The sequence below is a fragment of the Rousettus aegyptiacus genome, unplaced genomic scaffold (assembly GCF_014176215.1).
Source record: "Rousettus aegyptiacus isolate mRouAeg1 unplaced genomic scaffold, mRouAeg1.p scaffold_m13_p_8, whole genome shotgun sequence".
In the NCBI taxonomy this organism is placed as follows: domain Eukaryota; kingdom Metazoa; phylum Chordata; class Mammalia; order Chiroptera; family Pteropodidae; genus Rousettus; species Rousettus aegyptiacus.
The window spans coordinates 12,157,409-12,175,962 of record NW_023416311.1 but is presented as its reverse complement, the minus strand read 5'-3'; the positions used below and the strand labels follow the sequence as shown (position 1 = coordinate 12,175,962).

Sequence of the window (18,554 nt, the reverse complement as noted above, 5' to 3'; positions counted from 1 at the left end):
GTTTTTGCACAGTGCTCAGGACTTCACAGTGTTCTATCACCCGCCACCCCCCCCCCCACCCCGCCATTATTATTTCTGAAGTCTTTTAGCCTTCAGAGGACAAGGACTCTTTCTGATGGTTTGATACTTCCTTTATAAAAACACGTAGTGACATGGCGGCTAAGTAAGCCTGCTCTCCCTTTTTTTTTTTTCTGTAATTATCTGGATTCCTAGATTAGGAGCCCAGGGCAGACATTCTCAGTATTGCAGAGGGCCCACCTGTACCTGGGGGAGCATTAGCTTTCTTCTTCCTATGTTTTGTCAGGACGAGCACCAGAGAACTCCACAGATGGGGAGTCTGAGACACTGAGCGACTAATTCATTTTGACCTTGAACTATTTATTTGACTTGAAGTGGCTAATGGCCAGATAACTACTCTGAGATGGTATCTCAGTTTCTACTATGTTTCTTGTGAGGGGAAAAAAAAAAAGCTTGATAGTGATCAGAATTCATTTGCAGAAGTGGTTTTCTATTCTCCAATCGACTTGTCAGAATTCACTTCTATCCTGAGCTTGCTTTCTTCATTCATTCACTTATTCAAATATATTTTCAGGCACAATGCTGGGGGTTGGGAAAAATGGAGAATGCTCCTTTGCGGGCCTTATCACCACTCACCATTCGTACTCTTCCCTCATAATCGTCAGATCCAGAACTTCTGTTATTGAGAGACCCACCCATTTAGTTCATACAAATCTTTCTGTTAGAAATCTAACTTTCCAGCTTGAATTGAGTTTTAAGGCACCCTATTTTATCCCATCAGAGGAAAACAGACAGCAAAAGCAGCCGATCGAGTGTGTATGGCGTGAGGGAGTATTGGGTCCTACACAGATTAAATTCCACCTTCCCCAAGATGGGTTGCCTTGACCAAGACTTTTACTTTCTCTGAATTTCCATCTCCTCCATTGTAAGGTAGAAGTGCTGATTCTTGCCTGATAATAAACAAACGCATTTATTGAATTTAAAATTTGAAATTGAACTGTTGGAAGGGAACTACTCTATGCCATTTGCATGCTATCTCCCAAGTAATTTCCTCCTCACCCAGCCCCATACAACCTTTACTTCCAATTTTTCATGCCACTGTTCTTCTGCCCAGACTTGCTCTATAGAGGATTTCATCATGTCCGAGGGTGCTTTGCAGAGGAATCAGTGGTGAATTCCTTTTTCCTGTTCCATTGGATTGGGCCTAACAGGCACAGCATCCCGGTTCATTGAGCTCTGCGTGTTCTTTGAATTTCTGCTTAAACAGAAACCAAGAGTGAGTGTAGAATCTTTAGCACTTGACATTGGACATAGCCCTACTCATTTGGTTGAGTGCAAAGATACTTGGAGTGGGGGTGGGGGGTGGTTCATTCTCATTATATATGAACACACATCAGAGAGATCACTTACTGTTTCCCAATAAAAAATGGCATTTCAAAGAGCACCGCCTTTCTGTGTTGGACCCATATTCATGTCTAAATCCATTCCATCACCTTGAACAAAAGACATACTCAGTAGGTATTTATTAAATCAAACTGAATGATTCTTAATTCGAGTCCTCTCCCCTAAAGCATCATTCGGCTGAATGTAACACAAAGGAGGCAGTGGGTCATCATTCATTCTGGCTTAGCGACTTTCCTCATTAAAATCTTTCTGACATTCGTGGAAAGACCAGGAATAACAGCCAGGAAGATACGGACCTGGGGACCCAACACACCATGAAGGAGGGCCCTTTCTAGTGCCAGGCAGGTACAGATTGAGTGGTGATGCAGAGATGTCCCAATGCCCCCCAAAGAAGAGGCAGATTTGACAGAAATCCAATTATGGTCACCAAATTTAGAGCATGGAATGAAAGGCTAGATTTATGAGGATAGATTGACTCTCTCTAGGTATTATGACTTTAGAACTGATGCCAGGTGAAAAGTGGCATACTTCAAGGGAAATTTAGGGCTCATAAAAAGGCTTTTCCTTAGGAATGAAAACATGATCTACACATTCCATATTTTCATGCATGTGAACATATACACAGCCAAGCTTTTAATTAACTACAAAGTTCTGATTTAATAGCCACGTTCGTGTGTGTGTGTGTGTGTATGTGTGTATAATGTAAATATGTGGATATATTATAGATAGATATAGGTATGACAAAAGAAGTTCAAAAATTAACTGTGATTCCAGCATCCATAGATAACCATTGGTAATGCTTTCTAAACTTTCTTCTTTATATGTGCATACATATTTGAAAATTTCGGATCACAGCAAGCTGGTTTGTCTTTAGTTAAGAAAGCACGAACATTTCTTATGCCATTACATATCCTTCTAAAAATCTACATATTGTTCCATTGTATGGATGCATAGTAATCAACTAAACCCCTTTGTTGGATATTTAGGTGTTTCAAAAGGAGAGAGGAGGAGGAGGAGGAGGAGGAGGAGGAGGAGGAGGAGGAGGAAGAGGAGGGGGGAGAGAGAGAGAGAGAGAGAGAGAGAGTGTCTGTGTTTACCTTTTGCTCTAAATCAAGCATATTTTCACAATTCTTGAATCAACTACAGCAAAACTTCTCCCAGGTGAATTTCAACAGAAAGGGGTTCCCAGTCTTATTAATTCAACCTCATCATCTGTCGCAGGGGTTGTAGATCCTATTCTCATTTATTCTACCAGAAAATGTATCTGCTAGTTAAGGGTTTTGTTTTTGTTTTCCTTTTTTTAGCCTGGCTGCATCAGATGGATCATATCTGTTCTTCTTAGGAACATTTCTGAAACTCCCGAACAATATGGAACATGTTGTCAATAAGAGTATTTTTCACAGATGGCTTTTTGTCACACAAATGTGATTAGCCAGAGACGTGTGATTAATCTTGTTCTCAGATGTGGGTTCATAATCTTCATTTGTCTATTATTAGGAGAGATTCTCTAGATGAGTCTTTCCAATGATATATAAACATACAAGTTAATAATTCATACTGCTATCCACAATACAACCATTCATCCACCCATCCATCCATCCAACATTTATTGAGTACCAGCTCTGTGCCAGGCCATGTGTTGGATCCTTGGGACAAAGAGATGAACTAGATTGAATCCTTTTTCCTGAGATCACTTGCATTTTAATACTGAAATTTTTATGCTGAGGTTTAAGGCTTTTTTGGAGATCCACAAGCCCACCTGAAGTTATTTGTAAACTATGTATGTTATATATAAAACCTGCGAGTGTGTAGTTTCATGAAGATGGGATCTTATTCTTCAGATCCTCAAAAGGCTGCATGATCCTAAAAGGACATTGATATTTGGGACCAATTTCTAGAAGAGACCACCAGGTGATCAGGTGTTATGTGCTGTGAGGATTGTTAAAATTGAGGCATGGATTCTGTGCTATAGGAGATCGAAGGAGGTGGATCCTCATTCAGTTGAGTAGCTACACATGAATGGCAACACCTTGCAATGGTTGAGCTTAGTACTGAAGAATGAATTTGGGTGCCCAACTTGGATAGTGAACAAATGGATCGGGGAGATCTCTGTTCTAGGCAGAGGGAACAACACATGCAAAGGCCTGGATGCATTTAAGGAACATTGAGTCACAGGTTATGGGGAAAGTGAAGGAATCGGTGGTGTAGAAATGGTAGGGGTTGGGTGCCGAAAGGCATTCTGAATCCTAGACTGAAATCTGCCGGAGACCTTGAACAACTTAAGGATTTCAGGCACAGTAACTCGATGTATCTGTCTTTCATATGCAGATGTTCCTGGGACTCTCTTTGGTCAGGTGTGTGTTCTTAGGGGTGAGGACCTTGAGGATGTGGATGTAGGAACAGGTAAGTCACTAGCAAGGTAGGCGCAAACCTTGCCAACTCCAGATCTGGCCGCTTCAGGAACAAAAGAGAACAGCCATGTTGATCGAGAAGAACCCTTCCTAAGGTTCCATCCGCTTTCTATAAAACAGCTCATTTAATCCTCTTAACCTACAAAGGCTTAGATTGGGAATTAGTTGCCTATTGCTGCTGTAATAAATTACCACCTTGGTAGTTTAAAAGAATGTGAATGTATCTTAGTATTGTTCTGGAAGTCAATTTGTAAGGAAGCTGGTTGGTTACTCCTGAAAAATTGCTATCACTGACGTCTTTCACTGAGTGTTTTGTGGGTGAACAGATGAGTTTGAGTCTTGATGGTTTGGGGTTATAATATAAACCAATTAAGACAAACAACATGTTACTCTTCAATACATAGTAGAATATTCTCTAAAAACAAAATGTATGCTCATATATTGAGTAAGGGTCTGGAAGGATCCTGAAAAACCTGGGATTTTCAGGTTATCGGGGGACACGGATAAGATTAAGGATAGTGATCAAATGGAACTTTATTTCATTTCTTTTTTAACAAAGAAAAGGCATTTATGTGTTGTGTAATGAAAATTTAATTGGTGATAGCACATAAAAATAAAGGGTATGGGGTACTTTGAATTCTGGGAGTACTCAGAGGTTGTATCTCCCCTCTGCCTGGTCTTGCTTGCCTTTCGAAAAGATAATATAATGCCCCCTCCCCCATTATAGATAATTTATGTCCTGTAGAGAGTTTTTAATTTGCTTTTTAAATTAGTCATCCTCTGGATTTCTCAGCCCAATACTGCCATTGAACGGCCTAGAATGTGCACAGGAAACCTACTGTGAAATGGATCTTTAGCTTTGACCTAAACTTCGTCCCAGTGACATGTCTAACTTGGTTACAGGGACAGGTTGGCCCTAAATGTGCTTGCCATGGATGAGAAAAATCAGACATTTCCCTTCGGTAGCATCTTTTCATTTTATCCTTCTCCGTGTGACCATTCTAAAGGAAGAGAGGACCAGTAGGGATGGGATTTTGAGAAGAAGTCCATCATCCATGTCATTTCTGTAAACCTCAGATGGTATTTTCCTGTAGCAAGGAAACACTTCATCAAAGAGGGAACAGTTTCTACGTAAAACAAAAACCGCTTGGACTCACGGAGAAAAGCAGAATTAATCAGTCTATAAAGTCACTAAAGGGGAGCCCGACATGCACACTAGATGCTAGAATGCCAACCATAGCTTGAAAGGAGTTATCTGAGGACAAATAACAAGAAAGGGCTACTTTTGAAGCAGGCCGGTCATAGCTAAGAGCTCTGGAATTAAGCTACTTCCAGTTTTTATTCCAGGCTCTGCTCTAGCAGTTTAAGATCATGAGCATTGTGTCTGGTCTTTCCTTCTCTTTGTTTTTCCATCTGCAAATTGGAAATAATGATAGCATCCGCATCATAGTATTGTTCTGAGAAAAACACCCAGTAGGTCCTGTAGTGTCTGTCTCTTTATCTATCCTTCCTTCCTTGCTCCCTCCCTCCCTTCTTTCCTCCCTTCCTTCCTTCCCTCCTTCCTTCCCTCCCTCCCTCCCTCCCTCCTTCCTTCCTTCCTTCCTGCCTTCCTTCCTGCCTTCCTTCCTGCCTTCCTTCCTGCCTTCCTGCCTTCCATCCTTCCATTAGTATTAGATATCAGAAATCAGGATTCACGAGGTTTAAATAAACTCGAGTAGATTTGAATTCCTTTCAAAGTAAACATTTAAAATAATTTTTTGGAGTGAATATACAAATGAGTGAAGTCAAGATGGTAAACCCTTCACGGATTTCTAGATGAAGTGGGGTGCATTTAGAACATCGCCGCCGCGTCTGGGAGTGACGTCGAGAAACTCAGCCACCTCGCTTAGCCACAGACTACCTCCGTGTGCTTTACCTGGAGCAGATTGGACCCTTGGGGTTTAGACAGCCATCAGAGTCTTCACCTTTTTTTATCTCCCTTCCTGGGTTCTTACGCAGCAAAGAAAAGGGCGGAATTGGAGGCAAGTGGCTGCACTTCCGTCTGCCATTCATTTCGGAAGACAGACACCTCTAACGAGCTAGCACCTGGTAGAGAAAGTCTCTGCCTTTGCAGGGAGCGTGGAATCAGCCAGCACCTTATTTTCCTTACCTCTGATTAGTCCTGCTCTTAGCTTCTCTTCGGAAATGGGAAGAAAAAAATAAAAAAAAAAGCAAAGCGCCAGCGAGGTGAGACAGCTGAGCAAGTCCAGAACAGAGTGAAACGGGAGGGCAACTAATGACCTGCCCGAGTTACTGAGACTCTGGTTTTCACAGAGACAAAGAGGAAAATGCATCCACCGTTATGGAGAGAGTTGTATTCTCCGCTGACGGGGCCCTTGGCCAGGCTCCCCCGCCTTTGGAGCTGAATTCCCACCTCCCAGCTACGTGCACCCCATTGGGGAAGGACTTTAAAAGAAGAAGCCTGGCCTGCTCCAGACCTGGCCCTTTTAGGGTGTAAGATGGGGGAGATAATGGAAACCTCATCATATGGCGTTTGCCTTTGGCTCCATGTTGCCATGGAAACAGAACGTGGCTCGTTCATGGTAAACGACCTTGCCCTTGCTTTCATATATGCTCTTAGTTATTGTGCCCAAGTTATTTATAACCTGATGGAAGGAAGTCCCAGCAGAGGCCCTATGTTCCATGGAAAAAGGAGAGAAAATCTGCCCCAAAGAAAAGGGAAAGAGAAAAAGAGAGAAAAACGAAATGAAACAAAAATAAATGGATAAAATCTTCTGAAAACTGCCGCCCAAATGAATTGTTGCGTTATTTAGGACTGTATTTGTTCTCAAAGTCAGTATTAGGGGTTTTATGTAGCCATTATAACATTTTCTCAAACTATTAATTCCCTTCTTGTCCTCTGCAGGACTTTACTTAGAGGTGGTTAGCATGTTATCAAAGGTTTTGGAATTCCAGACCGAATTAAGGGCCTTTGTGAATTCTTTACCCCTACGATGATGGCCTTTGTGGAAATTCTGGTTTTCGGTCTGGAAGCTTTTTGATTCCAACGTAACTTTCTCATTGGATTTGTTACAATGTCATCAATTCTATCATTTACCAAGTAAGGCTGTTTAAAACCCTAACCATTGGTCATCCATTTAGCATCCCTGTCACTTTATAAAATAAAGGCTGTTATGAGAGCTGTGAAGAAATACTATAACAGATAATAAATTTGATCATCTGCTGTGTCGGGTACAGTAATCTTACACCTTGGAGTGTGGTTCATTGGCCAGCTCCATCAGCCCCCTTCCCAGACCCCTCTCCAGATGGACTGAATCAGCACCTACCATTGATTGAGGTCCCCAGGTGATGCGAATGGGCGTTCAAGTGTTGGAAGGTTTACACAAGAGAAAAGCGACCAGCTGTGCTGCATACCTGTGACTCAGAGAGGCAGAGTCTCGGGTCTTACCCAGACCTACTGGATCAGAACCGCGGGGGTGACACTCAGCAATGTGTATTTTAGCAAGCGCTCTCAGTGGTTCTTATGGATGCTAAAGTACAGCGACCTCTGCTTCGGAGAGAGCGTTCATTATCCCCATTCTGCAGAGGAGAAAAATGAGTACGTACTCACTGGCTAAGCTAGGGTGTGAAACCAGGGCATACGAATCTGGAGTCCAAAGACTCACCCATTGGGCTATATTGCCATCATCTCTTTGACCTGTGTTCTCCATTGCATTTAGCGCTCTCCAAAATTCTTACTCATTTGTTTGTTTATTTTCTGTCTTCCCACCCAACGCTGGAATGTCGGCTACTTGGAAGTTAGGGACTTATCTGGCTTGCTCATTGCTATTTGCCGTTTGACATTGCTAGAAAATTTAGCGAGATTCAGCCTCCTTGGAGGGCTGTTAAACCACAGATGCCCAGGTTCCACCCTAGGGTGTCTGATTCGGCAGGTCTGGAGTGGGGCCTGGGATTCTGCATTTCTGATTGGCTTCCAGCTGCTGCTGCTGCTGCTGCTGCTGGTCTGTGGATCTCACTTGGAGTGGAGAGAGCTTTTTTCTTTCTTTAAAATTTATCGAGGTGACATTGGTTGATAAAATAATACTGGTTTCGCGTGTACAATTCTATAATGCATCATCTGTGTATTGCATTGTGTGTTCACCACCCAAAGTTAAATTTCTTTCCATCACCCTATATTCGACTCCCTTTACCCTTATCTTCACCCTTATGAGTTTTTTTTTTTCCAAAGGCAAAAGAAGTGTGTCTGCGTGGGAGGGGGAGGGGCACTCTGTGCTCCTCGCTGCCCTTTGTCGCCTGGCGTTCCACACACTTTGCAAACTTCGCCTCATTAATCTTTCCCACCCCGGGAGGGCCTGTGTGACGGACACCGGTGCCTTTATTTCACAGATGGAGAGGCAGCAGTGCTGAGGGAATGTGACAGGCCCAAGGTCACATAGTGAGTCCCTTGAATGAACCCAGAATAGAAACACCACCGCCTGCCATGAAACCCCGCTCTTCTCACTCCCGTGAGCCTGCCAGCCCCCGCACCTGCAAAGCCTCCTCGCATCCTCCCTACCGTCGCCCATTGCACCACCTCCAAAATTAGCTTTGTCTCTTTCACTCCACCCTCCGGAGACCCAAGTTCAAGGTTAGCACTAAGCACCTTTCGAGTTCTTCGTAACTTGGACTCTGGGATGATTCTGTCAAGAACAATTAATTATAGAAGCATTAGTCCCGTGGAAGAGCATGAGTCTCACATCTTTGACTGCTACCAAAGGCCGTAGAAATCCTCCCTGTTGGCTTCCCCTGCATGCCTTCAGAACTCGTGCATTCATTTCCACTGACGAGCCGATTGTGGGGGCAGCTGCTGCAGATGGAGATGCCCACACACCAGCTCGGTCCTAGAGACCAGAATCCACAGGGGTGGACACCAAGCACCTATGTTACTAACCTGTGATTCTCATGTAAACCTATCCTGGAAAATGTCTAAGTAGCAGAAGGCGGGTGAGCTTTCAGGAGTACTGATAGCCCCACCCCTTCCCTAGCCACGTGGTAAACAGTCAGGATGGAAGAGGCTTGGTCAGGGGATGGCTTGGACTGTTCTCTAAGCTGCATGCTGTAGTGCTGATGGTACATGATTTAAATCAGCAGAGAATGGGTGCGTAGGTGAGTTCCTGGTTCTTCCTCAGGCAGAGAATGTGTCTCCATCTGGTTGAGAGTCTGTCGCATCCAGTGGACAATGAATGCATTTTAGAATTTATACAGAAGGAAATTTGATTGAACCAGATTTGCTTTTTGCATTAGCCAGCCCTCATCTAGAAGCATGGAAGAATTCATTTGGTTTAGTCAAAATGGAAACTGGCCAGTGCAAATGTTAAGATGGTCCACCATTTGTTTGACTTGAACCACAAGTGTCCGTTTGCTTTTCAGCTGGATGTTCATTGGAAAATCGGTGATTTCATGATGAAGTCTGTAAACGGGCTATTGGAGCCCATGCTATGGTGACATTGGCATCAGATACGGTCCTGTAGCTTGTGTAGATGTGAAAGGGTCACTTCTGACTGCCTCTGTGGTTATTTTGAGAATTTTGCCAACTTGCACGAGGAGGCAGAATGTGGTTTGGTGGTTGCCAGGGTCCGGGAAAGGGGGAGAATTGGGAGCAACTGCCTAATGAGTAAAGGGTTTCCTCTTGGGGTACTGAATATATTTTGGAACTGGATAGGAGTGGTAGTTGCACAACATTGAATGTACATAATCTCACTGGATTATTAACTCTAATACAGTTAATTTTTTGTTACATGACTTTCACCCCAATTAAAACACACACACACACACACACACACACACACACACACACACACACCCCTCATGAAAACAAAGCAATCCCTAAGCCAGCAGCAGGCATCCTTCCCTGGTCTCAAAGATCTCACTTCACCCTGGCTTAAGAGAATATTAATGACAAACCTTTTCTTTTGCTTTCGTATTCAAGTTCTTTCCTACTAGAACCAAGGGGGCTTTTCTGCCCATAACGATCAACCTGGTATTCTAAGGCATGGTTTCCTCCTAAAGAGTTTGAGGGTCAGACCCAGGTTCAGTCCTGGTTCTACCACGTATAAGCACTTTGACCGGTCCAGGCTCCATGAGCCATCTTTGTCCATCGACTTCCTCTGTGGAATAAATACAAGAATGACTTTTTAGCAGGGCCGTTGCAAGAATTCGGAGAGACTTTATCTATAGGAACACCTAAATTGCCGGATTCCCAGGGGACACCCTCTCACTTTCTTTCCCCTTCTCCATCCTTGAAGCAGTGGGCACCTTCGGTCAGTGTGGGCCACCGGATCTTAAACACTTTCTCCACTGGATAATCATCTGTAGCCAATTGTAGAAATTACGGAGCATTTACCTATAAACAGTGTCCTCATCCTGAAACGAAAAGTTCATGTGTGAATTTGGTTTTGTCACAAGGCAGCTATAACCTGGCTTTCTTTTGGGGTAACTAAGTTTTTCTCCTCTGCTTAAAAAAAAAAAAATTACCTTCATATTCCTGAAACTGACTCCTCCGCAATCCTGTACAAGGTCTTCCTTGGCCCCGTCGCCTGGCCTAAGGGCTCTTCAGGGCTGGGGCTGCCATCCCTGGGAGTGCTCATTGCGCTGGCCCCAGGATTAAGTCCCCTGGATAGGCCAGCCTCCGGGAGGCCCCACGTAGGAGCGGAATGTTTTGGCTGGAGAACATCTTTGAGAGTTCCATGGTTCTGATCGTTAAGACCCAAATTGCCGTGGCCGCTGCACGGGCTGCATTTTGTTTCCTGCGTGTGTGAGGCAGAGTGGCCTGATTTCATTTCCTCATGATTAAAGTATTCTGAACAGCAGTACAAGTTGTGACCTGAAAGCGGTTATTAGGGTGATCTGCCCTTTCCCAGCAAAAGCTTGCACCCTGAAATGTATTTGGTTAAAACCTCTGGTGACAGGGAATGTTCTCTCTCCCTTCCTCCCTCCCTCCCGCCTTCCTTTTCTCCTCTTTCCCTTTTAGGAAGAAATATACTGAGACATTATTAGGCCTATAGTAAGGGTTCATTACTTATTTTAAGAAGTCAACTGTAATACTCTATAAACCCAATTTTTAACTATCTTGGATGATGAGACTTAAGTCAGTGCCTCAGTCTTTGTCCCTCTAAGTCTTAGAAGGCATCAATTTGTGACAACACAAATCATCAAATTGTAGATAGTGTTGAGAGCATTTTTCACTGCATAGAAAAAGTTTCCTTTCAGATGGGTAGATCTGGATGAAGAGTTTCAATATAATTTTCTCTGTAGACACAAGGGATCACTGAAGGTTCTCTCTCTCTCTCTCTCTCTCTCTCTCTCTCTCTCTCTCTCTCTCTCTCTCGTTCTCTCTCTCTCCCCCACCATCCCCCATGTAAAAACATTGACCTCAAATATGGCTATCCTCACTTGAATTATATATCCTCCCTTAGAAGGTTACCGAATCACTTTTTTCTTGATTTCTGACTTTCCCACCCTAGCTTCAGTGAATCACAGCTGTCAAACTATATCTCACGATATCTTCCTAACTCTTTCCCTTCCCCTTCCAGAATTTCAGCCCTCTGGGGTTCGGCCTGTGAGAGTCTTCTGGCTCAGAACCCCAAACTATGCCCTGACGCCTGACGTTTCCAGGTATCCATCTGTACAAACCTTCCCTTTAGGGAAGCAGTAGATCTCAGTTTTTCAGCATTTGGTGCGCAACCATATTACCTCTTCCCCTTTCCATGCCTCCATCCCTCCATTTCAAACCCACGGGTCCTCCGGTATGAGGACTGTGCCTGACGAATGCTCCTTGTAACGTTAAGAAGGGCCCTTGAAATTCAAATTCTGAACATCTGCTTCCAGGAGCCAAGTAACACCATCTTGGAAATAAGGTAATACCAAGCTGGGTTTTTAAAACAGCTTTATAGAGGTATAATTTATATAACATCAAAATTCACTGAGTTTAATTTAAAAATTCAATTATCTTTAGGAAATTTACAATCTAATTTTAGAACCGTTCCGCCTCCCCCACAAGATCCCTCCCCATGCCCGTTTGCGATCACTCTCTCTTTTCCCACCCTCAGCTCCAGGCAACCACGAATTTACACTGTTCACGGGAGCACTAGTCATAATATCCAAAAAGTGTCAACAATCCAAATGTTCATCAACTGCTGAACAGAGAAACAAGACTCGCTATACCCATGTGACAGAAGAAACTCAGCATAAACAAACTACGAAGAGAGAAAAAACCAGACTACTCATACAAGTCGTAACGTGGATGGACCCCACAAATGGGTTATGCATACATTATGCTCAGTGAAAGAGGTCAGATTCAAAAGACCCTATATGGTAGTGGTCCCATCTTATGAAATATTCAGAAAAAGCAAATCCAAAGTAGCTTCCCAGTAGGCAAATATACCTCTAATTTCTGCTTTAGGAGTCTGAACTACTCACTGCCTTGGGTCCCTGGTGCTAACTCTCTTTAAAACAGATATAGCTCATTTGTTGCTTCCTAGATCTGCTTTTCCATTTTGTCTGCCGAGGGAAGAAATCCAGAAGCCAGAAGGACGATGGTGGCTTGGCTTGAGCTATACGAAAAGAGGCCCATCATCTCTGTCCTTACCTGCATTTTACCTGACTTCTCAAGGCCCATTTGGGACCAAGCTTCATTTTTAAGTTAATATGTTGGAGAATATATGGAATGTCTGCTGGGAACTGGTGGCAGGCAGAAATGTTTAAGCCGATCATTTGTTTTAAACATAAGCCATTTGTAACACATGATTCATCTGTTGCTAGAAGGTGCCTGGCATCTAGTGCATATACCGTGATTCAGATTGTGACAACATCCATGGCTCAGAGGGAAAAAAATAATCAGAGATTTGTTCAACAGAATTTTCACCAAGTCCACACTTTTGGAATGAAAAATAATACCATCTTAGCCTATTTAAGACTGGCATTCTGGGGGCTTATTTTGTACTTTTTCCTGTTTATAAAATAATATGCTGTATACTAATCGAGGAAAAGTTTGACAATAGAAGTATATATATATAATTTCATATTATATATATATGAAAATAATTTCCCTTGTAATTCCTACTATTTTGGATACTTGCTAGCATCATTCTGCTGGATTCTTTTTGTATTGCTTTCTGTGTGTATGTGAGTACTCAGGTATTTTATTAAGCTCGAACTGTATCTTCTTACTATGCCCTGCCATTGTCACTTGACATTTTAATATGAACTTTTCCCTCCATGTCCTTAAATATTCTTCAGGAAAATAAACTTAACGGTCCATAGTAGCCCAACATTTGGGTGTGTCATTAGACTTACTGTTAGACGCTGATGTTGTTTTAGGTTTTTTTTTTTTTTCTTTCACTGTTAAAGCTGCAATGAAAATCCTTGAACAGGGAGATCTTTGAGCATGTGTCTGTCTCCTTCGGACTAGTTCTTGGAAGTGAAATGACTGTCTCAAGTTGTAGACATTCTAAAGGATGAAAGTTGTCATTGTTGATTTCTTTACCTTATTAAGTAGTAGGTAGTTCTGTGCTCCTATAAACAAGAAGTAAGAACTGCCCCTGCGTGTAGAAATGGGTTGACCATCGATGGGAGAGCAGGTAGTGGTCCCTGGACTTTCATTCAGAAATCTGTTAGTGGCATGGTCCGTCACTCATGGACGCACATATGTTGTAAAGTAATTAAAACACCCTGCCTCCTTCATTTTTTTTTTTTTTTTTGTCCTAGGAAACAGAGGCAGCTGTCTTTATTGGGGGCCGTGGGTTGGCTGGCTTCATTCAAAGGCTACGGATTTGATCTTGAAGTCACCTTCTGCCGCCAGGTAGTTGATGGCCTCCAGGTCGAGGTGGTCGGGGAACTTGAATGTGTACTCGTCTGACAGCTTGATGATCAGGCCTGCCTGGTCGACGGAGATGCACAGCTCCGTGACACTTCCGGGCTGGCAGGGGAAGGCAGACTCCCACTGCTCAGTCCCCGGGGCCCCGCCATCCTCGCCGCTGCACGCAATGGTGTTGGTGTCTCCGTGTATATCAGTGCGAGGGTTGAAGTGCAGGCACACGTTGTTCCTGTCTTTGCCCAGGTTTAGCACGAAGCTTTTGGTGTCGGGGGCCCCCTTGCCTCGCACTCTGAGGTACTCCGAAGGTTGGAGATTCAGGTTGCTGGCGACCAGACTACAAGCCATGACTGAGAGGACAGGAGGATGGTCCTTGCATGGCAGAACCAGATAGCTGAAGATGGATGGAAGGATGGATGGATGGATGGATGGATGGATGGATGGATGGATGGAAGGAAGGAAGGAAGGAAGGATGGAAGGAATTATGATGGATGAATGGTATTTTCCAGGTCCCATTACCCACCTTGCACACTGAGAAGATAATAGTTAATTAATTGAGACAATTCATGATGCCACCAGTTCCCTGGAACTTAAATTTCAATCAAAGTTTTAGCAATGCTTAGCCCCCAAATAATTGCATTCCTTGCCTTGCCAATTAGGATTAGGCTTATAAAAACCTCAACTATCATGTCACGCACAGCTACTATTTCTGTTCATTCTAGTGGAAATGTTAGGCTCACTCTTGACATAAAAATTTAACGTATCAAAAAGTCAAATATCCAGTGAAGAGAGTGACCAGCATACCCATTACTGCTATGAAGAGTGTTTAATGACTAGGAACTCAGTGTAATATGAACAGCCAGTGAATTTAATGCGATACACGTGTCTCTGTCTTCTGTTGCTCTTTGTGATAAGGAATCACGTGCATGTGGCTGTGGAGCAGAACGGTTGTGGGCGAGGGTCCTGGAATCAGCTCTCTGAGTTCTAATGACAAGCCTGACATTCGATGGACATGTGACTATGGATCATCGCTTCCACACCTGTACAATAGAGATCCTGACACCTGAAAGATGGTGGTGGTGTGAGGATTAAAGAACGCAGATGCATACGTGATTAACAGAGTGCCGGTCACATAGTACGTGTTAATCTCAGGAGGGATGTTGTGTCATCGTGGGCCATTTGTTATTACCACCGAGTCATGGATTTGGGGATGCAACAGAAAGCAGGCACTCAAGAAATACAGTGGGTTTGTTAGTTTCCTATTGCTGCTCTATAGGATCACAGAATTGGTGACTTAACACACCAGAAATTTATCCTCTCGCCAGTCTAGATGACAGAACTCTAAAAGCTGTATCGCTGAGTGATAATGAAGATGTTGGCAGGGCCTCGCTTCCTCTGGAGACTTCGGAGGGGCATCTGCTCTTAGCCGCTTCCAGCTCCCGGGGGTTGCTGGCATTCATTGGCTTATGGCTGCATCACTCCAGTTTCTGCCTCCTTCTCTTCTCCTAAAGGTGTCAGATCTTCCTCTGCCTCTCTCTTTTAAGGACACTCGTTATTGGATTTAGGACCCACCCAGATAATCTAGGATAATCTCTTCATCCAGATCCTTAATTTAATCACATCTGCAAAAACCCTTTTTCCTGACAAGGTAACATTTACAGACTATAGGGATTGGGACCTGATCTCTTTGGGTGGCCATTATTCAGCCTAATAGAGTAGGTTAGAAATGAAACTTGATTTTTTATTTCATAGGGATACGTGCTTTCTCGAAAAGTTTATTACATTGTCTACAAAACCAATGTCAGTATCAGTGGGGACATTTTCTAAATACTACTTTTTGTTTTCTGCAAACTCATTGCCCCCTTTTCTCCTTTAATATTCGAGTAAAGCTTATTTTATGAATAAAAATGCCTGCAGCAAAAAAGCACTTATCGATCATCTGTGGATCAATATGTAATATTTATATTTCACTGAATCTTCATGCCATATTTCAGGTTTGTTCCTTTGTCAATTTTGAAATGATCTGTGCTAATTCCTGAAGACCTATTCTCTATTGACTTAATTTTGTCATCTTATTCTGTGAAAAGACTTTCTTATCACCCCAGAGGTTGCTGGAGGGTATTTTTGCACGGAGGCAGCCATAATATAGTCGATGATATATTTGTTATAAAAAATTCTTTTTTCATTGTAGTTCAGACTTAAATTTCCCTAGTGTTCATTTGCTTTCTCTACTTTTTGAGTGCACTTAAAAATACATTTGCAGTCACGATTGCCTGGGTGAGGTATAAATCCTAGATATTAGAATTTTTATGCTTTAGAAATAATAAATGAGGGCTTACCAATTAAAGATAAAAAATTACTTGGCTGGGGATAGTAGAATATTTTATCAGTATTATTAAAATTTAAGGGCCACTGAAATGCCACAGGAATCTTTGTACAACATTTTAGTTTAAAAAGTTGGCTTAAGGATAACTTACATTCGTGTCTTCAATTTTACATCAAACAGGATATTATATAAATTGTAAAGAGGAGGGCAGAACTCCTGTTGAACTGAATCAGACGTAGAGTAGAGCCTTTCACCCATTGTAGCCATGCAATTTTACCCTTTATATTTGAAAATCATTTTTTTTTTTTTTTGGTGTACCTTGGGCTCCTGACAATACAGTTTCCATTTTTGCAAACTAATTTCAACATCACACACATGTGATAAATAACCTCATGTGATTCATTACAAAACAAAATATTGTGAAAACATCACTATTTATCTTAAGCATGTCTGCCCTCTAGGTAGCAGGGTATATTTTGTAGATGATCACGGTAGAATTTTCACTCTGATTTTTGTTTTTCTTTATTTTCTTCATTATTTTTTTTCCCGTCCATTATTCTTAATAGCTCTTTGGTGCTCTGGTTTACTCTCTGTAGGTCATCATGACTCTTTGCGGCATCATCACAATTCTCTACAGCTTCATAAATAACCTCCCTGGAAATTGATGTTTTCTAGAGAATAACATGGAATCCTAGGTAGGCACTAAAAAAAATAAAATAAAATAAAAAAAGATTGCCTTTTCAGAAGATGATTCTATTAGGAGAAGCAGAATTCTGTATCCTGCACAAACACAATTGATACCTAAGCAATGTGCATTTTTAAGCAGTCATTTGTGAAATTGTGGACTTAATGGCAGATTAAAGCAACTACCCGCTGGGCTGTTTCAAAAAAACAAAACCTTCCAATTAAGATGGATTCATGAGAATGTGAAATCCATCCACCACATCTCAGAGTATCTTCTAGGTGAAGGGCACTGCTACTGGCATGAAAAGGGGAAAGAAAAAGTGGAAAAGTGGAAATCATCTCGGTCCTGAGAATCGTCCAACCCAGAGCAATGGTTTTCAATAGGGCGCGATTTTGCCGCCCCCCCCCGCCCCGCCCCGCCCCGCCAGAGGGCATTTAGCAGTATCTGGGGACATCCTCGGTTGTCACAATGAGGGACGTGGTCTGCTGACATCTAGTGGGTAGAGGCCAGAGATGCTGCTAAACATAGCACAAGGCACAGGGACCGCCCGCCACAGCACAGCATTCACTGGCCCTGAATATCAATAGTTCTGAGGTTGCAAAACCCTGATCTAGAGAAGGGAGGGGGGGAAGCACACATAGAGAGGGTTTTGATGTTTCAAGGCCATCATAACGATGCCCAGCCTGTTTATAAGGGTTCAGAGGATAGAAGAGTTTCTTGGGGGTTACGTAGAGGTGGGATGTGGAAGTCAGTCCTCATACTAGAGTTAGGAAGTATAATTTACCCTAAAAGATGGGCAGAGAGAGTGTGAGGGCATTTAACAAAAGAGAAATGGCAACAGGGGAATGATACTCATAGTTCCCAAGGGTGAGCACGGCCCACACACGGAGTAGTTAGAACAGATGCCCGGCCAGTCGTAACAAACGCGCACCCTCACCCCACAATTGCACTTACAGACCGAATATCAGACCAGGGACAGCTACCCTTTTTCTAGGCTCCATCATTACTCCAGTGGATGTATCTCTTTGAGGCTCTCAAATAAGAAAATTTAACTTGATCTGATAGGCAAAGTGGGCAGTGAAACTATCAAAAACTTGAATTAAGGAGTTTCTAAAACATATTCTTTCTCACTCGCCTTCCACCTGCCTTGTCAATATAGGGCAAAGCCCCATGGCTGGTTTTGAGCGATGTCTCTCTCACAAATAAATAGGATACTTCTAATATCAGGCGTCTGTGGTGGCAGAAGAAACGTGATGGCGAAGGCAGCATTTTAAGGAGTTTAACTTGAGGGCGATATGCAAATATTTTGGAATGAGGAGGCACAAGCAAGGAAGACCTTTTTAACTGCCTGGGTACAGGCAGTGGGATTAGAAGTTAAGCGACGTATACTGGAGGTTCGATTTATTAAAGCATCAGTATAATCTGTTCTCTCTTGTCTTCCAGTAAGTCATTTGATAAAAGGGGATAAATGGATAGATAGATGGATTGAAATGATTCACATAAAATATCTAGCCCAGGGGAGGAGTGATTTTGAGATTGAGAGACGTTTGCTAAAGGTGCGATTATGAAAGAATCAGTAAAATCTAATATTTCTCATGTTCGATTAACCGATTTGATAAAAAGGTAGTTAATGTATGGGTTCAGTGAAATAATTCACTTGGAATACTTGGCCCAGTGAAGGAGTTATTTTGAACCCAATATAGATGGTGTATTCCAGTTCTGCCAGTAATAACTATATGGCAGAAATTAACTTTTGAATCCTGTATTATCATGAAGATGATAATAAATTTTATGTACTTTCAAAGCTTGTCCTATAAGGATAGTGTGAGGTAATGCATGGAAATTACTGAGAATGTTGGC

At 42.6% G+C, this 18,554-nt stretch overlaps 2 protein-coding genes across 18 annotated transcripts in view; one reads left to right on the top strand and one right to left on the bottom strand.

The window, feature by feature from the left end:
• RBFOX1 (RNA binding fox-1 homolog 1) overlaps positions 1–18,554 on the top strand; it is a 1,358,182-nt gene that overhangs the window by 52,290 nt on the left and 1,287,338 nt on the right. The window lies entirely within an intron of this gene.
• Positions 13,041–14,269, bottom strand: LOC118606841 (galectin-1-like). Its single transcript, XM_036226182.1, has one exon. It carries the CDS (start codon positions 14,197–14,199, stop codon positions 13,624–13,626), a length of 576 nt encoding a protein of 191 aa, XP_036082075.1. The 5' UTR covers positions 14,200–14,269; the 3' UTR covers positions 13,041–13,623.